General features: G+C 35.9%; 1 protein-coding gene across 1 annotated transcript in view; it reads left to right on the top strand.

Moving 5' to 3' along the window:
• The window catches only part of PLB1 (phospholipase B1), a 107,583-nt gene that overhangs the window by 13,097 nt on the left and 69,875 nt on the right, over positions 1-24,611 (top strand). Inside the window, exons 9-21 of the mRNA XM_026695620.2 lie at positions 209-271; positions 1,504-1,586; positions 3,031-3,109; positions 3,682-3,786; positions 4,964-5,059; positions 6,759-6,827; positions 11,980-12,060; positions 12,256-12,322; positions 14,845-14,903; positions 16,419-16,492; positions 17,740-17,783; positions 18,420-18,528; positions 23,794-23,845. Coding sequence (XP_026551405.2) covers positions 209-271; positions 1,504-1,586; positions 3,031-3,109; positions 3,682-3,786; positions 4,964-5,059; positions 6,759-6,827; positions 11,980-12,060; positions 12,256-12,322; positions 14,845-14,903; positions 16,419-16,492; positions 17,740-17,783; positions 18,420-18,528; positions 23,794-23,845 — 981 coding nt within the window. The remainder of the gene's footprint in view (positions 1-208; positions 272-1,503; positions 1,587-3,030; positions 3,110-3,681; positions 3,787-4,963; positions 5,060-6,758; positions 6,828-11,979; positions 12,061-12,255; positions 12,323-14,844; positions 14,904-16,418; positions 16,493-17,739; positions 17,784-18,419; positions 18,529-23,793; positions 23,846-24,611) is intronic.

The following is a 24,611-nucleotide window of genomic DNA, read 5'->3' as shown; positions in this document are numbered from 1 at the left end:
GGAGATGGTTAATCCATAGCCATCTTTTCATTGATTAAATTAAGAAATAGAAAATTCCCAATCTTTTCAAGATATATTTACTTGAGATTCCTTTCCATGCTGGTGAAATGACAGATATGAGAGGTAGACATTATTCTGAACTGTTTGATGGAGTGAAAAAGTTCCACTGTTGACCATTTTCTCATATAAATTGCTTTATTTCAAACAGGATATTTCCCGCCTCAACAGCATAAAGAAACTTGAAAGAGTATTGGATTTTTTATACAGAGAAGTATGAACTTTTTCCCAGCTTCAATAATTTTGAAACATTGGAGTTATTGATATGGACTTATGTATAGCATATGCATATCCCTGTATCTCTGACAGCTGGTGTAATATAGTTAACATAGTTAAGGGAATAGGGAGACCCAGTTCTTATAGGCAGCTGGGTGGTTTTGGGCCAGTAATTCTCCTTCTTTAAATACTAGATTGGAAAGTTGAAAAATACTTATCTATTTTGGGCCAGCAAAATAGAATATAACCTTCAATCAAAGGACCTTCATCCTGTAATGGATTGATTCAGCCTGATATTATTATTACTTATTACGGTATTAGTAATATCATACACACAAATATATACAGACCTACAGATATTCTGCTCACTGTTATATTTGTCCCAAGATGGTTTATAATGTAACAATAAATATGAGCTCCACTCAAACTATTGAACATGAATTATTGCTATTTTTACAATAAAAATTGTAGTGTTTATAATAAATCCATTGCCCACATAAAACATTCTCTATGGGAAAATGTCTGGTTGCCTAATTTATTCACATTGAATTACAGAGGTAGTTCCAATGTTGGAACATGTAATTAGTGTGCAGGGAACATCCTTCCCCTTGGAAAGTTGGGGAAAGTTGTTTTAGAATTTAAGTAAAAGTAATAAGATCCAGCTCAATCTCACACACCCTTCTCATTATACTCATACATCACCTTTGTTGATGTATACATACAGCTATCGAAGTTTTGCCTACAGATAATAGCTGTTAATATTATTTTATAATCCAAAAAGCTTAGTTTCAGTTGTGTACAGTTATGTCCATACATAAATAGCATGCTTAACCTAGATACTCAGTTGATCCCCAATACACTAAACCAGGGGTCCCCACAGTTTGGAGATCTCTGCACTAAACTCAAACTAATCAAATAGGTGTGTGCAACCTGCTCAGAAGCCTAAGCAAGAATAATTCCAAACAACCTGTGAATTGTTGTGAATTTATTTGGTAGGTTTTCACCTGATTTAAATAAACTGGCTGTATGAATATTGCTCAAGCTCTTTCATAGGCTAAATCAGTATCCATTCTCTCAGTGAAACTTCTTTTACCATTCTCTTCCATCCTGAAATAGTGAGCAAGGATTGCAAAGGCACCAAGGTTTATAGTAAAGATTGGCGGTAGAAATCCTTTTCTACAATAGGAAACTATTAAAGTAATTCATTTGGCTATTCTTCTATCACTGCAGGTTCCTAAAGTCTTTGTAAATCTGGTGGATTTTACATTGCTCCCAATCTCAACTCTTTCACACACAGATCGGAATTATGTCAGGTAACCCAAAATTATAAATTGAGACACTTTTCCTCTTCCATTTTAGCTATGTATTGTTGTTTTCTTTATTTTTCCCCCAGAGGTTTGTCCCAAAAATGCTCTATATGATTTGGCAAATCACTAGTCATTTAGGCTTCACTCATAAAAGTTTTCACTTGGGGTCCTTTGGCCCATTTCTGTATTACCTTAACACGTACCAGATGTGCATGTTGATTAGCACCTGGAAACTGAATTTTCCCTATTGTGGTGCCTTTCTAGAATTCCCAGGCAGTTGAGGAATTTCCAGGTTAGGGATGTTTATTCTACTTTCTTAGACACTCCAACAGGTTGTGTGATTGTAGGCATCCACAATGACTTATTATGAATCATGATAAATGAGAACTTATGCAGTTTGCATGATAACAGATGATTTTTGTAAGCTACTGAAAGTCTGTTTGATTATAGCATGATGGAAACATATTTAATAAATGTCATTTCCCTCCTTCTGTCCCTCTGGACACTGCACTGTGGTATCAGATATCGGACTAGGATGGAGTAGATGCAGGTTCAAAGCTGCTCACAGCCATGGAAGCTTCTCCATCAAGTTAGAGCCAGTCACTTTCTCTGCAGAGAAGTATTCTTGTGCTGGGGGAAAATGGAAGGAGAGAGAATTATGTTTGCTACTTTAAGCTCCTGCTTAAAGCAGCATACATAAATGGAAAGGAATGGAATATAGCATTCCATAAATGGAACGTAAATGGAACAAACATGGCATTTGTGATAGATTATTTCACTTTAAACATTCTAAAATGACTGAAACAAAAGTAACAAAAAATAAACCCCATAACATATTTTCTTCTAAGCAAAAGTGACTCTCAGAACCTATAAATTGCATTTCTTATTTGTACTTAATATAGCACATTAGAACACTTGTATCAATTGTGAGTATCTTGGCATTTGGGAATCTCTGGACTTTATCTGTAAATAAATACATAGGAGACAATACTTAACAAATAAACTTTTATCAGGCAGTTATGTCAGAAAATAATGCCAATCTTTTAAAGAGGAAAAGTAGTGATATGCAAAATATTTTGAATCTGAAATGTTTTGAGCTTGAAGCTTCCTATTTCAAGTTAAAAACAGTTGTTCTGAACTTCCTGGACATGTGCCCATTCTGTTCCTGAACTCTGGAAGTATTCCAAATTGAACAGCTCTTTGAATAATTGATTGGAATATTGGAATATTTCCAAGAAGAACATACCATCCAATTCTGAGCTTGAGATAGTTTAAATTCAAAACATTTTGCACATTCCCAAGGAAAAGATAGATTAGCTGGTTATGCCAAAAAATTGTCTATTGAAGACACCCATTTTTCCTTTGCTAGATATCAAGAGATTTCATGTTTTAAATGGAGATTTTATGGCCTTCCATATTTTTACTCTGCTTTCCTATTGATGTATTCTAGGAATATAGTTCCTAATTCATGCATTTGTTTCAAAGACTGTTCCAAATTAAATGCGTCTGTACAGAAATGGGTGTATCAGGTGAGTAACACGGTTTAGTGAAAAGAGAATGTGCCTCCCATTGTATATTACAAATAGACAACCTGTTTTTAATGTTTCGTATCCCTTTTTCATGGTATCATCCACTTCTACAAAGGAGCCTATCATGACCAATTTGAGAATGCTTGGGACAAGATTGTTACAAGGTCACCATCATCACCATCAGTTGCTAAACTGATGAAATGGATGGAATCTGCTGCTAAATATGTCTGATTACTTAGAGAAAGCAAGAGCATCACTGGGATGTCCTCATTTCTGAAATGCCTCCAGGATATGGAAAGTCTACTGTGAAATCCAATGCTAGCCTTTCTAGGCTTATGCTTTTCTTAAGAAAATGGATTTATGTGAAACGTTTCATAGCCACTGGGGCATTTTTAATGGTTATTAAAAAATAGATTATTTTCCCTATTTTGTTTATATTTTGACTATGTACTTTTATTATTCAGATTTACTAGGCACCATAAATGGGCTTTATTTAAATCAAGGAGAAATGTGAATATTGCACTCAACTCTCTGTAGTTTTTTTTTAAAGTTCTTGTTATCCCTTTCTATAGGATGCTTTGGAAAAGTTACTGGCTTCTAAAAAGTATGCCCTAAGGAGAGATTTCACTGCAAGTCTCCAAATTTCATTTGAAGAAGAAACTATGCCGCTCGCAACAGTAAGAATTGTAAATTTCTTATATTTTCTAGGCCTTCTTCTTTTCTTTTTCTCCTCTTTTCTTTTCTTTTCCTTTCCTTCTTCCCTTCATTTTCTTTGTTTCTGTGTATGTGTGACTTTGACTGCAGGAACTGTAGGATTTCAGAAGTGGTTTGCCATTGCCTGGTCTGTTCAGGAGTCTATGCAGTGTTGGCTCAGAGAGTGAGTGGAACAAGTTAAGGAACAATAGGAGCTGGTGGGTGGAGCACAGGGAAGGAGTAGTGTGGAGAAGGTCTCTATCAAGCCTTTTCTAGCAATCAGTGCAGTTATACTGCTGCTACTGCTTGAAGTCACTATAGTCCTGGTCTCCTGCAAACCAACTGTGCTACTTATGAACATCCATTCTTATTTCAAGTCAGAAGGCTTAGGATTGGAAAGTTAAATTAACCATCAGGAGAGACATTGGAGTTTGTTAAGCTTGGATAACCAAATATTATTCTATGGAGTTCAAGTCCTCACCAGTAGGAATTGAGTTCTTAGACCTTTGCCCTTTAGACCAATAGCAATAGCTCTTAAATTTACAGTATATAGTGCTTTACAGTCCTCTAAGTGTCAGTATATTGCCCCTAACAATCTGGGTCTTCATTTTATTGAGCTCAGAAGGATGGAAGGGTGAGTCAACAGGATCTCACCCTTCCGGGATTGTTTATTGAGAACTATATTCTAGTTTTAGGAGCTATAGCTATAAGAAGATTTGGAAAGAAGATCATGAACTCTGGGTGCCAAGTTGTCAAAGCTTCACTGGGGGCAAATAGACATGAATATTGCAACCTTTTATGACTGCAAAAAACCCACTAAAAGGCTAAAAGGACATCCATTCTCCATACAATGGACTGAAAAGCTTCTCTTTTCTAGATAAACAATTATGCTGATAGTTCTATTGGAGGATTGTTTATAAATTAAACAGTCATTTTTCTATTGTTAAGGAAGATAATTTAAATATTAATAATTTAATTGTACAATGAAAAACACATATAAATAATAATAATATATGTAGTATACATAATGCATATGAGATGACAAGTTTGGGATTTTTAAAAAATGTGTATACATAAAGTAGTTGGGTTGGTTGGATTGCCTGCTTTAAACTAAATGTAAAAATATTATTCAATTTACCTCCATCCTTAATTATGTTGCAGGTTGATTGTGATGTTGATTATTCACTAAAGGAGGCAATAGTGAAAATCGCAGGAAGGAAAATTGCTGCTGTAGGAATAGGACTTTGGAACAATATGGTAAGAGGACATGAAAATGTATGGAAGACTTCACAGTGTTTTTCATTCTAAGAAAAAGCTGCAGTAGGAATGAGTGTAGCCTTTTTTTCATGAAGAGGCTTTGAGATAGTGACTAATCAGAGACATATCCTTGTAACTAAGCAAGAATTTGAATTCAGGTGACTATAAAGCAAATCTGTCATTCTGACTACCTCCTTAGGTATAACATCTTCAGCCTGGTTTCTTTTCAGTGTGTTGACTTTCAATTCAACAGCCGCATAAAACAGGTATCAGTGACTTCTGCCATAAATGATGAGTTCTAACTTTCTTTTGGATGTGGACGTCCTTCACTTTAATGATCTCCATTTATCTGATATGGAAGGACAAAAGTTAAATCCTTGAATCAAGATTGCAATCTTGGATGAAAAGAGCTGCACTTAGTTATCTTGATCAATCTCTCTTTTATCCATAAACACACATAATGATGTCAAAGTTCTTGTCTCAGCCCTCCATTTATTGCCAGTCAGATGCCTTGATAAGGGGACAAAGGGTGGTATCCTAGATTATTAAATTTGATTTGCTTTTAAAAAAAAAAAATCACAACACTTGAATTCTAATTCCAATTTAAAATCTGATATACATGTTTACTTGAGCTGGAAAACAGATTGTTGAATTTCCCGCTCTCTTTTTTTAAACCTAATTAAAAAGTTTGCAATCTACCCATTCCAGTATTTTAAAAGAAAAGCTTTATTGCTAAACTATAAACTCCACATTTCCCAAGTGGAAAATTTTTTCAATCTTCTGCCCATCACTCCCTTTTAAGCCACTTCTCATTCTTCTTTTCATAATTCTTCAAAGTTTCCCGATGAGCATCTCTCTGGGTGCTTCTGTATTAATGGCTTCAAAGAGTATTATTCAAAAGATACTGTACAGCTGTACCATCTGTTGTGAACACAATTATTGTGGTAGGAGAAAAGCCAGAGAATCAGTGTGGAAATAAAGAAAGCAGTTGTTTGATGAAGACATTGCCCACAACACACTATAAATGAGGCAAATTTTACAGATCGTGAGGCTGCCCTTTAACAATTTTGGAATGAGGCAGAACTCTACTTTAATATAGCCTAAGAACTGTTGTGCTTCACTATCCAGGTTCTCTTATTACCAGAAGAAATGACCATAGGTTTATTTCCCCCTTTTATGTACTGTAGTTTGCAAGGGTGTAATGCATAAAAGTAAAATGTCTGATAACTGCCAGAATTTAAAAAAAAACATCAAGGAGGCTTGATGTTCTAGAGAAAAAAGTCCATAAGAAATCAGAATAAGAATAACAAAATAACCGAATCCCTGTAGTTCCTTATACACAGCTTAATTTTCCTTAGTTATTTATTAAATTTCATTTACTTATTTATTACATTTTACACCACCAGCCCCAAGGAACAAATGTCTTGTTCTATGAATATGATACAGGAAAAAAAAGAAAATTATTTTATATCTCTCTGTATCAGTGGTTCTTAAACTGGGGTTAACATTCCTTCATGTTAGGACCAGTTTAGTCAAGTGCTTCAGCTAAGAAACACCTATTGCTTGTATCCATTGTACTCAGAAGCAAGGCTGTTGTCCTTGTAGTAGGCTTACAACTCAACCCTTCAAAGGAGTAACAGGAGGACTGATGAACTGAGCAAACCTCATTTATGGTTTTCTTTCTATTGTTTAATTTTAGTTGACTCCAACTGGTCAGAAGAAGCCCTATCACTTCACAGAAGTACCTGATCCAAAGTGTCCTTCTCAGGTAAGAGAACAATATTTTCTGCACACAACTTTAATATTATTTCTTTTTCCAGAGAAATACTTTCTCTCACTGGGGTGAGCAAAACATGTGTGGCTCTGTGGTTCTATGGTTGTTAGTGAACTACAATACCTTGTAACTCCAGCTAAGATGACTGATTGTAAAGACTATTGGATGTTTCTATTTCAGCAACACTTCCAAGATTGATTTCTACCCTTGCTTCAAGATTTATATATAGTACCTTCCAGATTGTGGCTAATATAAATTATTCTCCAAAACGTCTGCTGGCCACCAAGTTCAGGAAAGCTGGTTAAAGAAATTTAACATAGTCTTTAAAACTTGCATTATTTCTACGTATAACAGATAATGTTAGATTGCCCAGAGTTACCCTGTGGTAAGATGGGTGGCCAATATGTTTTACAAATAAATTTTAAAAAGTGTTAGAAGAAAAAAAATGTTATTCTGTAAATTTCTGTAGGAATGAGCACAATACATATAACTAAAGTGATATACAGATAAATTTTGCTTCTTCCCACATTTCATGGTACACTATCCATTAAAAAGAATCGCACTATGCCCATAAAACATGTAGCAAAATGTGTAATAAACGTATATTTAGAGGCATTTTTTAAAAAAAAGTAAATCTGAATATATTTGCATGTAGCTTTAGTGCATTTTTAAATAAAAATCTAACTTAAGGCAAAAACAGAAAAAAATGGACAAAACACAACCCCCCAAAAGAGGGATGCATCTCTAAATTATGAGTACCTATTCTGTAATATAATTTCCTTTTTGGAACAAATGAATTGGTACATTGTATCCTTTGACCAGCATGAGTTAATAACACTGCAGTATAGTCCAAAAGTTAATGAACAGTTATAATTAATCCTAAAGGTTAAAGGAAAGCAATAATTTTCAAGAAATATACCCCTTGCTGGGGAGAAATAACAGAAGAAAGGTGTTAAGTTTAAATTGTGATCTCATTTCTTTTCAAAAAGATCTGATTGGCCACTGTGGTGATACGATGCTCTCTTGCTCTGTGCAAAAACTCCATAACAACTGTTACAACCTGAGTGTAACAGTTCTGAGCCATTTTGGACTAGCTATCCTCTGCAGATAGTCCTCAATTTACGACCACAATTGAGGCAAAATTTCTGTTGTTAAGTGAAATAGTTGTCAAGTGAGTTTTGGTCCATTTTATGACCTTTCTTGACACAGTTCTTAAGTGAATCATGGCAGTTGTCAAGTTAGTAACACAGTTCTTAAGTAGCTTCCCCCTTGACTTTGTCAGAAGATCACAAACTGTGATCACATGACCCCATCTCACTTCAGTTGTCATAAATATTAATCAGTTGCCAAGGATCTGAATTTTGATCATGTGGCCATGGGTATGTTGCAACACTCATGAGTGTTAAAAGAGGTTATAAGTCACTTTTTTCAATACTGCTGATACTTCCAGTGGTGGATTAAGGCTCACTGGTGCCCTAAGCACTGACAAATCTTAGTGCGCCCCTCCTTTGTAACATACTGTACAAACAAAACCAAGCTGAGGCTCCATAAAAGTTTTTGTGGTCCCCCCCTTTGGGCCTGGTGCCCTAAGCATGTGCTTAGTCTGCTTAATGGTTAATACACCACTGGATACTTCAAACAGTCATTAAAGGAATGATTGTAAGGCGAAGACTACCAGAAGTGATGGAACAATGCCAGGTCCCCTCTGTCTTTGTGCTTTCTTGTGTTTTGTGTCAGGCTGATGTTTTGCACTACAGGGGGAAAAAAACAGTAAAGGTTGGTTAACCATGACCTGAAAGTGAGACAAGGACAGCATCACTGGTGCATGGAGTAAAACTGGGGCTATTTGATTATTCTGGTCATGCTGCAAATAGCTAATGAAACAGGATGGCAATCATCACCAAGTGTTGTGATGAACAAACTTTCCAGAAGAGGAGCAATACATTCCAAAGTCTAATTCAGGACTGAAGACAAAAAACTTTCCCACAAGCAGTTACGAAAAGAAGGAAATGCCGTTTAAACTAAAAATGGCTATAAATTATAAAGAGGAAAAATAACACAAACCATACTGAAGCAATTAAAGCAAGATGTCCACAGATACAGGAATACACACTGGAAGGATGCCAAACTCAGAGAGGAACAACAGACTAGAGATATTTCCATGCTTTGTTTCCAGCATTTACCCCTATGCATGTCCGTCCTTTTAACCAGTTCTCACATTGCAGCCCATGAAGAGGATCAAGGCCCTTTCCTCCCCCATAGGCCATGCCATTCAAGTCTCTCCCTTATCCTCTCCTCCCTGCGTGCCCTAGGATGGAGATGGGATGGGCCTGGGTCTTCCTCTGACTGCCCAGCCAGCCTCTGCCCTTCCCCAGCCTCCTCCACAACCTCCAGAGCCACACTTCCACTCCCTGTTGGCTGTTCCTCCTCTCCCTCAGAGTCAGTCTCTAACAGGGGCATAAAACAACGGAACTTTTGCCATGTCATTAAACACTACAAGAATCCAAATTTTGGCACCCAAGGTGGTAGCAGTTTCATTTAAAAAAACATTTTGTATGAGAACACAGGAAGTCAGGCAATTGCCTGCCTTGCCCACAGTAATCTACATTAACTGGCAGCATTCTCCAGAGTTTCAGGCAGGACTTTTCCAACCTCCAAAGAATCCTGAGTTCTTCCTGTGCAGAGCATATACAGTATGTTACAATTGAGCTTTGCTTCTCTCCAGCCATTATGGTCAGAATCACAGCAACTGAATAGACAGAAAAAAACATGTTCCAGGCTCATGTCAGTGGGCTTTCAAATGTGTCTCCAAGGACGTTTGTTCATCAACTGGCATTGCTTCTTCATGGTGTTAGTGTACCATTGGAAATGGAAGAAAGATCTTTTGAACTCAACTGTGCTTCCCAGTTAATGTATATTTTACATTTGCTATTTAATGCAAGGAAAAACAAAATTGTAGCCTGAAGGTGTCTGAAAATTAATTATAGTTGCTTGTTTTAGCAAATGTGTCTTCTACGGGTGGTGTTCTTCTTTAAAAATAGAATAATAATGTGATAAAATAGAAACAAACTTATGCAATTTTATTACCACAATAAAATTACAATTTTGAGATCCCACATGATAAAAATTAAATGCTGAGTCAAAGTAGTAAATATGAGGTTTCAAGCTCAGGCATGGAATAGAATAGTAGTTAAGCCACTAATGGTAGGTTAAATGGCAAAGATCTGAAATAATAAGCTTAGCTTATCAAAACACACCTTAAATTTCCTGGTGGGAAGGGTTCCGCAATCACAGGGCCATCAGCAAGAAGCATTTTCCCTCTGAATTTTGAAATGAAGGAGGGCACCTGAGAAATTACCTCCTTGCATAACTATTGTGCTTCAGCATGCACAAGAAGCACACATAGGTAGTTTTCAACTTACTACCACAACTGAATCCAACATTTCTGTTGCTAAGTGAGGCACTTGTTAAGCGAGTTTTGCCCCACTTTGCAACCTTTCTTGCCACAGTTATTAAATGGATCGCCGCAGTTGTTAAATTAGTAACATTTTTTTCAGTGTCTTTGTAACTTTGAATGGTCACTAAACAAATGGTTGTAAATCAAGGACTATCTGTACTGAAGTCTAACCCATAAATAACTTTAGAGATCCAAACTACCACTTAGCCAATTGTTGTGGTTAGCCGGCAGCAGATGCGGATGGCTGACGAGAGTGAGGACTTTGATGAGGGGCCAGGACCATTCGGGAGTGGACTGCTGCCCTCAGAGATTGTGGGGGCTGGCAGCAGCAATGAGGAGGTTCTCGAGGAGCCTGTGCCAAGTGCCCGTGTGTGCAGGGCTGCTCACAGAAAAGAGCAGTTGCAGCAGCATGGGCGATTCAGGAGTAAGGCTGCAAGGTAATGGCCTCTTCTTCAAGAAGTTAAGAGCCAGCTGTGAATCAGATGTTCTTTGTAAGAAGCAAAGATGTTTTGAAACTAGAGGCTTGTGGACATTGCAGTATCTTAAGTTGGTATTTGGAGACTCTTGTGTTGTAAAATATTTCTAGGTAACCTTATCTGTTATTCTTGGTAGCCTCACACAGTTTTGGTGTAGCTTGTGCTTTTCAAAGTTAATTAGCTTGTGGCAACCTTTTAACCGTGGAGTAAGAATCCTTAAAAGGTTTCTGTTCCCTTTGGTTCGTGTTTGTTTTATTGGAAAAGGTTTGGGTCAGAACAGCAATGCTTGGAAATAAACCAAGTGTCATTACAAGTCACAGAGGACTTGATATCAGTTAAATTCTTGTCATCAGATTCTGCATTCATAGGGTGTGTTAAATTTTTCAACTTTCAATTTCCAAACATTAGCGGTGCTCAAAAGTTGTGACATGCCTTGGGGACTGTAAATATATTTTGGTTACTTTAATATAATTTAGATGTGCTGAGTAAGTAACTACATAAATATCATAACTTTTTAACATTTTGTTTGTTGCATTAAGCCATAATTCCTACTTATTCAGAGAAAGAGATGGGCAATATGTAATTTGACAAACAAACTGACAAAATATTCCTACTATAGCCCTGTGTACAAAGGCTGTTGGCAAGTCAAAGATTTCAGCAGTTCCACTTTCCTAGTTTCTTTCTGAGAAATAATAATCCTGTAAGGTAACAAGCCTCTTTCATAGATTCAAAAACAAATTCCATCTCATTCAAGAAAGTTTAGTTGACAATACATCTTGCATACAAAGTTCACAAGGCTAATTTCAGTTACAATTGCATTTTGATTACAGTTTTGCCATTTTCCCTAATCCATATGAACTACTCTGTTTCACAAGTAAGGTGAAGAATTGTGGTTTGGGGAATTATATGTGTAAAAGAAGTATTCTCTGTGTTATATTATACCCATCTGAGTTACATATGGCATATTCTGTCCCTTAGTGCATCTCTTCTGTGTCTGGACTGCTCTTATTAACCAGTAGCCTTGACTTTCTCACAGATCTTGATCATCCATGGAGGAGTCATATTGCACATAATATACTACTAAGTATTTGGATCTCTCTGTGTGGATTGACCATAGAGATTTTCCATCAGTTGAAATGATTGCTCTGATGACTTCATCTCTGGAAGCAAATGATTACTTATTTTAACTGTTTTCACTGTCTTATCTTTTCAGGACTACCCGTACATCTTCACATACAGGAACAGTAATTACTCACCTTTTCCTGTGGTGCCATGGACTGAAGCACAGCCTCATGTATGGAAAACATTGGTTGCACAATATTTTATTATTATGGATTGGAGATGACAGGAGGTTTGGCACAACATGTTGCATACCTCATTCTTTCCTAAGGAGGAATTCTACTTCTCCTATCTGTTCAACATATTCACCTTTCCCAAGACCCAAATACTGGAGACTGTGTATAATTCATTGTTCTGTGTCTCTTTTCAGAAAATGAACTTTGGGACCATTATTCCATGTTCTGAACGTAGCCCCTCTAACACAGTTCCTGTCTCAGGTACATATTCTGTTTATGCAGTTATTTTAGTCTGCAAGGTCTGGAATCTCTCAATATTTATTAAGACAAAGATGGGAATCTTATTTATCTGTGAACTTGAGGAGCTCAAGGCAAATACATAGGGACTTTGCCATCCAAACATAGCGGAATTATAAGCAAAAATACAAGGCCTTTTGATAGATTTTATAAGATGGAATGTATTCTGTGTACAGAAGAATGAATATGAATAGTTTCTATAATAAAGAACAATTATACTGAGAATGGGAGATTTCCTTTTTATTCCCACTGCAACCAGTAGTACATATCTATTGGCCCTTTAAATGATCTGAAAATATATAATGGTGACTTGAGTTTCATTGAAAATGTCCATGTTGAATGTCCATCCATTCAACAACTGGATTCCCATTTTTCTGTATCAAATACTCATTGAGAAAATGTGACCTCCACCATAGGACACTCATCAAGAACTTGATATTTAATATGAGATCAAGGATATGAATATATATGCTTAAAATTTAATACTACATTCAGATAAAACTCTGCTCCTGATGGAACAAGGAGGATAGAAAATAGAGTGCATAATGTTGTTACAGACCACATTTAATATTGCAAGGTCTAAATAAGTTTACTGCGCATTGAGGCTGATATTTTGAAAGCATAATCATAGGTGGTTCTTGTAGAAAAGACATAGTGAGGATTATTGGCTTGAGTTTACATTGGTGTTTTTCAACCCAGGGCAACTTTAAGATGTGTGGACTCCAACTCCCAGAATTCTAGCCATGTTCTTCAGTTCTGGGAATTGAAATCCACACTTCTTAAAGTTGCCAAGATTGACAAATGCCTTCCATAAATTACAGATTACAGATAATCAGAGTTAGAAGGGACCTTGTGGGTCATCTAGTCCACCCCCCCACCCAAGTGGGAGACCCTACACCATTTCTGACAAATGGCAGTCCAATCTCTTCTTGAAAGTCTCAGGTGATGGCGCTCCCACAACTTCCGAGGGCAAGCTGTTCCATTGGTTGATTGTTCTCACTGTCAGAAAGTTTCTCCTTTTTTCCAGGTTAAATCTCTCCTTGTTCAGTTTCCATCCATTATTCCTTGTCTGGCCTATAGGAGCTTTAGAAAATAGCTTGACTCCCTCCTCCCTGTGGCAGCCCCTCAAATATTGGAAGACCACTATCATGTCTCCCCTGGTCCTTCTCTTTACTAGACTAGCCAAGCCCAGTTCCTGTAACCGTTCTTCGTATGCCTCAGTCTCCAGTCCCCTAATCATCCTGGTTGCTCTTCTCTGTACTATTTCTAGAGTCTCAACATCTTTTTTATAATGTGAACAAAACTGGATGCAATACTCTAGGTGTGGTCTTACTAAGGCTTTATACAGTGGTATTAGTACTTCCCTTGATCTTGACTGTATCCCTCTGTTACTAAATCTATTTGTAGGATAGATTAGTAGTTGTGGGAATCTAATACAAGTGTTTATTTCTAACATTATCACAGTAGACCATCAAATATGACGATAAATCCTTGACAGGTTGTGATGGCTGAAGATAATGGGAGCCCAGATACCACATTAGGGAAGGTTTCCTTATTAAAAAGAGAATGAGGAATTATGATACTTCAGTTCAGAACAGTATATGCTCGATATAAATGTTTTTCTACAATAGCATACTAAAAAAATAGTTCTGTGCTGAAGGAAGAAGGAATAGCTGAAAAAGCACTTCCACTTGGTGAAGTTTTTATCATTGATGCATTGATGCATTGATGCATTTCTATACGTCTTTGATACCACAACATTGTATCAGACAGAGTCACATGGTTGAATAGAGTGGCTGTGGAAATTGAATGAATAAATAAATAAATAAATTCAATAGAGTCAAGACAGAATCAATTATTATTTTTTGCTTATTTGTGGAACATCTGAAACCACAATAAAGCTAATTGTTAAGGTTCAATTTTTAAGGCAAGGAGTAGTGATTTCAGGCCTTTCAAAGTAGCTGGAAATCTAAGTGCTATTGCTATTTTAGGAATCTAAGCATTTGTAGGAATTTTCCCTTCCAGTTCACCTATTCTTTACTTGTTGAATTGCTAAGTATTCAAAGTTGTTCCTTGCTTCATGTTACATATTGATTTTCCAATTATTTTTATATAGAGAAAGAGAGCTGAAAGGGTAATTTGTGTAAAAATGTAGCTTTTAAAGGACAATCTGGCTTCCTGTGAAAAGCTTCTAAATAATTTAATAACAACCACTAGAAACCAAAACCATTTAATTTACTTGTTTTGTAAAAAAAAAAAAAGCCACATGCAAAGTGTTTCTTGAGAAATAGCTAGGAAATAATGTTGTATTAATTTCTTTGGAAGAAGAATTTGTGAGAATACGGTGTTCTGGTTAGAAGGATGAGTTTTTAGTAACATGACTTTTAAGTAACATTTCCAGTTCTTACAAATTCTCTAAAGAAGTATATTCTAAATCCTAAAGATTTTCTAAAACTTATATCATTCTCATTCTTCTTTTTTTATAGTTCATAATTTGAGGCCAGGAGATATAAAAGTTATAGGTGCCCTTGGGGATTCAATAACAGTAAGTGTGGATCACCAAATGTACAGTTGTCCATCAGACCGAGCAATATAAAAAGCATTTTTGAATTCTAATTTGAAAAAGGAGAAACAAATGATCTTCAAGGCCAATTGAATTTTTGATGTTTCCTTCTGCTATAGCCCCAGTGATACTGGGTTATTAATCACCTTCAGACTAGAAATGCCATCTCTCTTGGCATTGTTTCCTACTTCCACGTGGTAGCTAATATAGCATAATGGATACTGTGAACATTTTTCTAGCAATGAAAAATAAGCATCCTGACTGTGTAGTAAATAACCTATCTAGTATAATTTTATCATCAGTAAGTGGCAACTCTGCAAGCAATAAACAGACACATAGTCCTCAACTTGCAACCACAACTGAGCCCAAACTTTACATTGTTAAGTGAAACATTTTAAGACTTTCCTTGCCATAAGTTAAGTGAATCGCTGCAATTTTTAAATTAGTTACACCGTTGTTAAATGAATCTGGTTTCCTCGTTGACTTTGCTTGTCAGGTTGCAAAAGGTAGGTCACATGATCCCAGGACCCTGCAACCATCATAAATGTGAGTCAATTGTCAAGTATCCGAATGTAAATCATGTGACCATGAGGAATGCTACAATGGTCATAAGGGTGAAAACTGGTCATAAGTCACTTTTTTCAGTGCCGTTGTAACTTTGAATGGTTGCTAAACAAACTGTTGTAAGTCAAGGACTACCTGTATTTTGCTGAAAAGCCCTGTGAAGATCAGTTTAGATCTGCTGCTACTTTTATATGCAGTGCAGATCTTACCTGTGAAAGCTCTGTGTGCATGTCATAACACTAAAAAAGTCTGATATGAGCCAGGACAGATACTTATCTCCCACTGGTGTATAATCCAGACAGTAGCAATGCTAGTGTATGGGTGTTGAATACAACCCTTATTATTTCTTCTATTTCACCATCTCCTCTCAGGAGCTTAGAATAGTGTGTAGGATTACTCCCAATCTGGTGCCAGAGGTTACACTTAAAGAGATTTTGAATCCACAGTAAGGTGTTTAGCTTTATCACTGATGGGACAATGAACCTGGACATTATGTCAGTTTTGGTCTGATTTGAATCTTTGCAGCACTAGTTCAATATTTAAACTCACATTATGGGTTTATTCTTTAAATTCATTCATTTCACATTGCATCCATGAATTTTAGTCTAGTGAAAGCGTCCATTAGTTGGACCAAAATGGGTTACGATTTTGCATTTCTGTGCAATCAGTATTCTTGAGAGATATTATACTATTGTAATTTCTTGAAGGATTTATTTCTGATTTGTTTGATCCATAACCATCCCTTCACTTATTTTATTTTAACTAAGGATTCTTACATTGAACCAATTCATTTGTCATTCTGCTTCATCCCATTATGAAGCAGCACAATACTTTCAGATTTCTGAAAAGCAAAAATTGGGGACGTTTCCTTTGGATCATATGAGAGCAGGAGCCCCTCTAATGATTAATTGTATTTATTCTTTTGGTGATCAGGCAGCAAATGGGGCAGGAGCTTTGCCACACAGCATTATTGATGTGCTGACAGAATATCGAGGTCTTTCATGGAGGTGAGTGCTCTAACCTAAATACTTTTGATTATCCCAAATCTGCACTCTGTTTTGTTTCCACGGGCGTTAAAAGTCAGTTTGCTACCTGCTCATATAAACTATCAGAAGTATGTTTCTAATCTGTTTTGGAGAAATCTTCAAGTTGTTATGCTTACAATTTGGGTTAATCTCTTCAGTAACAATTTAGCAGTGTTCACAGTAATAGGTCAGCATAGGTCTACTGGCACTAACAGACAAATGCTTAAAAAGAGCTGTAAATTGGAAGTCAGAAGTCACTCCTGCTCCTACTGTATTTTTCCCCTGCCTGGGATCATTCAGTTCCCCTGTTTTGGTTAGGGAATATCTGAAACAAGGACCCGATGGATCATGGCTTATCAAGTTTGCCTTTGAAAACAAAAATGGTTTAGTGCATTTTATATCAGAGGAAATGTAATTTTTATATTGAATCAATATTTGGGGACAAGTGAAAAGAGGAGGAAAGTGGAAGAATTATTTTCCCCTTCTGCTTTCCTCTCCCTGCTTTCTCATGAGTACCAAAGTCTTGAGGCTGATATCAAAGACGGGAGTCAAAAGTGGCAAGCTATTGAGATGAAATAAAAGAAATATGGAAAAAAAAGCTAGCAAAATGCAGAATTATCCAAAGAAGGGTGTATAATATACTCAAAAAAATCAAAAGTAATTGAAAACAGTCCTGCTCTTCTGTACAGTCCCTATTCTTTTTTAGAATACTTCAAGCTTCTGATCTGGATGATCTTCAAAAGTGGTACCTTTCTTCATCTTGGCATGGTAGATACACAGATAAATAAAGCAATTACAGTGTTTTTTAGGGGAAATAGATATTACTGTAAAGATGCCAGATTTTTCATCATGTCCTATGTATAGCAGGTTGATATAGTTTATGAGTTCCAAACTCTGAGCAGCCTTCTACTGTAGCCTGACAGTCAACCTCCATTTTATTTGGATGGGCATTCTAAGTAAGGCAGCAGCAGAAAACTGAAAACTCTGGGTCTTCAGATCCTGGGAAAGCGGTGGCTGAAAGGATCTAATGCTGTAACTTTGCTGAAGCTGGATTAGTCTGGAGTCAAAAACCAAGAAGTGCTTTAGACAGATTGGTGGTGGGGAGTTGAGTCTCACTTCAAATAAAAAGAGATTGTTAAATGTTTAAAATATCACCAGACTGATTCCAAATAAATCCTTCCTGTTTGCTTTCTTTTCCTTGTTTTCCTTACCCCGTCCCAACTCTGCAGCATTGGTGGAAATGAAAACATAACAACAGTCACAACGTTAGCAAGTAAGTATCTCTTTCTTAGAGGTTGGTGTCTTTTTTTCAGAATGTAGGAAGCAGACTTGAGAGAAAATGTTTAGCAAATTGTCAGATGAAACCACTTTGCATTCCAGGATTCAGGACCAGTAGGAACTCCTGAACCAGGCTAAACCCAAACTGGCATGTATCCAGCTAGAGCAGGGGTGTCAAACTTGATTTTTTTTAAGGGTCACATCAGGGTTGTGTTTGATGTTGGAATGGGTGTGCCACAGGGTGGGCATGGCTACCTTGACATCACTTGTGTCAGGGAGCCTGTGGCAACTTGAGCGCTCTGCCAGCGAAAACAGGCTCCCGTTCTCCATTTTCAGCTGGGATGGCCTCCTGCAAGCCTCTGCCAGCAAAAACAGAGCTCACAAGGGCTGCATGCGGCCCTCCCAAGCTTCATTTTCATTGGTGGAAGCACTGCGGGCCGGTCCTTCATTGTTTCCAGGGCAGCCTTGCAGGCCAGATCTAAGCACACTGTGGGCTGGATGCAGCCCGCGGACCTTGAATTTGATACCCCTAAGCTAGAGTATATCACTAGACTAGCTTTGGGTTGTTTGTTGTTGTTGTTACATCCAAGTGAAAAAGTAATGTATACATTTGCCTTTCATTCTTTTCTAGACATTATTCGTGAGTTCAATCCTTCTCTAGTGGGCTTTTCCATTGGTGAAGGAAAGGAGGACAAACCTAACTCTTACTTGAACCAGGCTGTTGCAGGAGCTGACTCTGAGTAAGGGACCAGAAAGGTGTTGGGAGGATTGGTTTGTTTGTGTGTCTTGTGAGAGTAATTTATTATTTTTAATACCAAAAGTACTATTTTAATAGCAACTGAATAAACAGAGATATAACTTTGTTTTTTATTAGAACTTTGTTTTTTTATTACTTTATTAAATAAAGTTCCATTTTTTAAAAACAAGTTTTATTCAGTTTTCCATATTTTAACGTCTCTTTTTAGTGAACAGCATGATTACAGGTTTCACATACACATACAAATATGAACATGATTACATATTCAATTTTTGTATCCAATTCCTTATCTTAACAGTGCTTTTATACATTTTCTATTTTATTGTATTATTCCAAATATTTATCTAATTATTTAATTCACTTATGATAACTTCATAATCATTATAGTTTAGTACTTTTAACTGTCACATTTGTATATTTCATCTTAAATTCTAATTAAAAAAAAGACACTTCTTCTATAAATTGGTTTCCCCCCTGAAATCTCAATATAAGTGCGCCACCTCTAAGTTGTAATTCATTTATTTTTACCCCTTTTAAATCTCGTTAAAACATTTAACATTATTACCTAAAACATTGAACTTAACAATCCCTTTAAAAATACATAGCATATACAAATCAGATTCTGCATGATTTTTCTCCTTTTAAATTTCATTAAATTCGTCCCCCCCCCCAGGACATATTAATCTACTCGTTCAAACAGTAAAACAATCCTAAGCCCTAAAATTAATTCCATTTCAGCTCTCCTCCTATATCATTTCATTTATTTCCATATATTTAATACACATATTCCATTAATTATTCCATTCATATTTAAACCAAAAAAGCCAACATTCCAATCTTAAAATATTTCAATATATCTAATATACATATTCCATTATTTGTTACAATTATCTCTCTACATAAAGAGGAAGAGCATTAGATCCCATTATTGAAAAAATAACAATTCTGTTTTTTGATCTTGTCAGTCTATATGTCCCTATTTCATAACTATAAATTTATTTATATTACCCCTCAATGCCTTGCTGAATCCCCTTTCTATATAATAATCACCCATTATCTTTGTGTCCAATTAAGGATTTTCCCATTTTTTTTACAATTCCCATATTTCTTTGTTTCCAAATCCTGTTTCTTGTCCCTTCTTTCCCCGTCTTTTCTCCTTTGTTCTTTCACTCCAGTTTTTATCCCTCTCTCTGTTTATAGCTTTCTTTCGCCCTTTGAATTTCTGCTGACTCTTTTCCCCCTTTTTAATTTTTTTTGATATTCCCATTTTTATTTAATTTCTTAAATCTCCTGTATTTATTTCCAACTCTTTTCTTCTTTCTTTCAAGAGTTCTTGGTTCTGGATGATCACTAAAGATGGTCTCTTCTATGATTTGCTCCACCTCCTCTTCTGCCTTTTGTCTTTGTTGTTCATATTCTGCTGTCGCATTTGCAGTAAATTTCAAAGCAAAACCCAGCGATTCACCTCGTTCTTGTAGTGTTTCTTTCATTTTTCTGAGTTCCATTTTTAATCCCAGAAGAGAAATCAGAATTTTACAGCTTTCTAATTCTCAATTTAATCCAAATAGTATCTTTAAAGTTTATTTCCAACAGTCAACTTTTCTTCCTCTCAAGTTTTTAAGTCTCCGCTAATCCAGTGCCAAATTCATGCCAGAATCAGCAACTAATCCAAAGGCAGAATTTTCCTAATTCTTTCTTTGTTACAATCTTTCAATTTTTCAAAGTTCTTGCTTTATTGTATCAATTTCCATGCACTTTCAAGAAACAAGTTTTTTTTAAAAGAAAAACAAGTTGAGTTTAACTGAGATGGCACTCTTTATTATGCTTAGTCTTCACCCCCTCTTTTTTCTTCTTCTCTATTATTCAGAGCTTTTTAAACCACAATTTTCCAACAAGAAAAAGATCAAATCCAGTTGATATTAAATTTCCTCTCTAACAGTCTATAGTTCAGCTTTATTAGTGCCAATATAAAATCAAAGTATACTTATCCAAGTTGATTATATAGTTCCTTCTCCAGCTTCTACCTTTTGTGGTTTTGAAGCCCCAACGCTATCAAAAGCAATTCACACCTTTTTTTCCTCTCTCTTTCTCTTTGCCACTTAGATCCTTTCTTAAAGATTCTTTGAAATGTTAATCCTGGGGGTATCTTCCATTTGATTACTTCATCCTGTTCCTCCTGCTGTTCACTTCTTTCTCTCTCTCCTGCATAATCTTATTCCAGTCTAATCTTCCCCTTCAGGGTGGCCATTTTAGACCACCGCTTCAGGCGTCTTCGGGAGGGAGCAATTGCCAAGCTGGGGAGGGGATTTGCAACTCCCTCTACCCAGCTGATGGTCTCCCCTTCCTCCACCACCCCTACGAGGTAGCTTCTGCCCTGAATCCAAAGGATTGGGGCTCTCTGACACTGAAACACAAACCAAAGCCACGCACAATCGCCGTCAGCAGTCCATCTTTGGGGAAGCTCAAAACAGGAAGTCAATAAAGTTCCATTTTCGAAGAGTTGGAGCAGGTTAGTGAGTGTCAAGTTTACAACTCGGAAAAGGATAGTCTTAGCTACTTCAGTTTTTTTTTAATGCTGTGGGTGGCTCTAATTTATCACTGTAATTTTTCTGTCAGGGAAAATCATTTCTTTTGAAGAAGATTTTCATCAACCCTACCATTCTTTCCTAGGACTTGTGTTGCAAAGATATATATTTCCAGCACAGTTAGGGTTACAGTTACAGTTATGTTTGTTTCCTATTCATTCTTAAAAACACTGAGTGGACCACTTCCCTATCCTAGAATAACCTGATATGCCTTCTAATTTAATCCCCTGGTCTCTTGTATACAACCTGTCCAGTCACAGATAGTGAAGAAGAGTCTGTATGTCTTCCTACAACTGTTAATAATACATCATGTTTGAAACTAAGCAAAAACTCAAGAGTCAAGGGATTGATTTAGCATGGTGGCCGCATGTGCAAATACAATCAGATATGAGAAAGATACTAAAATGTATGGCTTTTATAAAGAATCAACAGAACTAGATCAGATGAAAAAATGAAGAGATCCCTACAGATGAAAATGTAATAAAAATATTGGAATGTGCAGAAATGGATAGATTAACACTCAAAATTAAGGAGAAGGAAGAAACTGAATACTTTTTAATATGGGATTTGTTTTATTAATGGCTAACTTGCAGAAACAGAAGTTAGAAATTTCAAAGCATAAGAGTGATTAATTACATAGAAGATTTACTAAAATGGATATGCAAATACTATTATTATGTGGTTATTATTGTTTTGAATATTATTATTATTGCTATTTCTCAAAATCAACTGTACCCAGACAACACACTGTTTGTGTAGACATTGAATTCTTATGTTTAATATTTAAAAAAACTTTAAAAAAGAACAAATCATCTTAAACAAGCTCTGTCCAGTTTTGAAATAATATACAATACTGGCATTACCAGTGGGTGTTTGTTTTTTTTAGCTGAATTTTATGTGACATTTGCACAGGTAAATAAGAGAAATCTAATTTACAGTATATGATCGTCATGTAGTTTGTAGAAAAGTTGGTCTCAAATAAACATAACTGTTTTAGCCAGTAGTAAAATATAACAAGTATTGTACTAAGGCAGATTTTCTTACACTTTGTAATATTATTTATTGACCAATCTGTTCATTCATTCATATCCTGCCCTTCCCATAGAGAACTAAGGCAACATACAAGTATTCATCCTCCAGCAATTTACCTTTGCAATAACTTTTGCTCAGAATGGGAGATATAGAATATGAATTATCCAAAACTAGGTATAGATAGTAAAAATCCAGATGGCTACTAGATGGTGCCAATAAGATTTTTTTTACCTCTTTGGTGCCATCTAGTGGAATGATAGATTTTTGAAGCTCATATCTGGTAGATAATCCTAAATGAGCTTTGTAGCAAAGTGAAGATATGAGTTCTATCTCCCCAATCATACATTATATTCTAATTTAGGAATGGAAAACATGTGGCCTTCCAGATGCCAACAAACTCGGCGGCTTTTCTTTGAAACTCAAGCCAGAAAATGTATCTCTAGTGGTTAAACACTATGCTACAGATTCAGTTGCTTCTTTTACCCTTCTAACAGGTTACTAGAAGGAGTTGGCACAGTGCTGATCAGATCCAAAGTTTATACAAAAGAAATACTGTAAATGTATAGAATAGAGTATGAACTGACTTTATTTGCAGCACTACCTGTGAGGTTCTGCATTTAAAAAAAATTGAAGTACTGGTATCTCTTAAGATAATTTATTTAAAGAGTAGATAGGGAGATAGCTGAAGACATAAATATATATAGATATAGTAATAGGAAGGAGTAGCTATAATATTGGCGAGAAACTGCCAAGAGATATATTAACCATGCTATATATGAGAGTCAATTTTTATGCCTGTCATAAGCAGTATTTGATCATATTTGTTTCATTTGTGCATCATGTTAATGAGAGAAAATTTATATTCTGAATTTTTTAAGGATATTGCCACTCTACAATTACTGTTTCTGCGTATAATAATGGGCAGGACAGCTTCCAGTGAGCATTATTATAATATCAGCTATCATAGCAAGGATTAACTATCTTTGAAAACAAAATAAATATCCCCGTTAAAAAAAAGTTTCATGAACATGTTTTAGCCAATATGTACAGTATCCTTGACAATGAATCTTGTCTGAAATACATCACATTGTGAACCATACATATTTACTCTGGCATTTGGATTCTTTTTCCTTTCTCCTTTCTCCTTTTTCTTCTATTTGTAGCACTACAAGCAAAACACAGGATGCAATACATCTACTTTATTTGGCAGAGATATTTTACAGAATCCTGTTGCAATCTCTCATGCAGAAACAAAGAGCAGACTAATTTCTCTGTATTCTGTATGTAGAAACACATAAGGACTATACACTAGTTTCTGTACACCAAGAGATCCAATCTGTAGTTGCATTGCATGCAAGGTGTCAATTACCATGTTGCTCAATTAAAAATCTGGTTTACATAAGTTTATGTTGAATGAAGTAATACTTTATAGGTCATTTATATTAGTCTCCTTGCCATTATTCATCCTTGTCTATACATTCAAATTGCTTCATTGTTTGCTTGCAAAATTCATCTGTTAAATAGACTCTATGTCACTTGAATTATTATTTTTGCTTTGTGTTTTCAGAATGATAGTCTGAACTGCTGTGTTGCTCCTAATATTTGTTTTCCTTCTTTATTTTCTGTTTTAGTACACTCATACCTCAGACCAGAAAGCTAATAAATTTGATGAAGAATGATTATGTGAGTTTCTGCTGATAGGAACATTTTTTTCAACAGGCAATTGTGACTTTTTATTGTTGACAGAGGAAAGATGGGGTTCTTTCCTTTTGTATCTAATCAGTGGTTGCTATCTTTAATTGTTTCACTGAGAAAAGAAATAGATTTGATTCTGTTTAACAATTTAAGGTCTTCTTGGTAGTAACATCTTACCAACTTTAGCTGATCTCAAAAAGCTAATTAGAGTTGGACTTGAATGGCAGACTATAGGAGATCCTAAGCTCATTAGAAAATTACAGAGTAAAAAAAAACTATTCTGGAAAAAGACAATGGAAGACGCCTGCCATAAACTATGTGATACGTCCATGAAGTCATCAGGAGCTGAGTTTGGTTTGAAAGAAAATTTATCTGAAATAGATTTTAATATGCTTCATGAATTTTTGGAATTTCCAGTTAATCAGACATTGTAAAATTATGTAAGGTAGCAAAACTACAGGAGGCAACTAGATGTACCCCACTTTTGCTCCTGTACAAAAGAAAATGTTCTTCCTAACACAGGGGTGTCAAACTCACATCGTCATGGCAGCGTCACATGACACATCCAGACCATGGGCCAGGAGTTTGACAGATTTGATCTAGCACATAGAAGCAAAGTATACTTTACCTTTTATTTTAATTTTTCAATTATCTATCCTCTCTCTCTCCCCCACCCTCTCTCTCATAATTATTCTATTAACTCTTTCTAAAATGTTAACTCAAGTATTTTTCTTTATGTCTATTCTCCTTTTCC

The sequence above is a fragment of the Pseudonaja textilis genome, chromosome 1, assembly GCF_049901715.1.
Source record: "Pseudonaja textilis isolate UNSWEBS1 chromosome 1, rPseTex1.2, whole genome shotgun sequence".
Lineage (NCBI taxonomy): Eukaryota > Metazoa > Chordata > Lepidosauria > Squamata > Elapidae > Pseudonaja > Pseudonaja textilis.
This window is presented reverse-complemented; position numbering and strand designations above follow the sequence as displayed.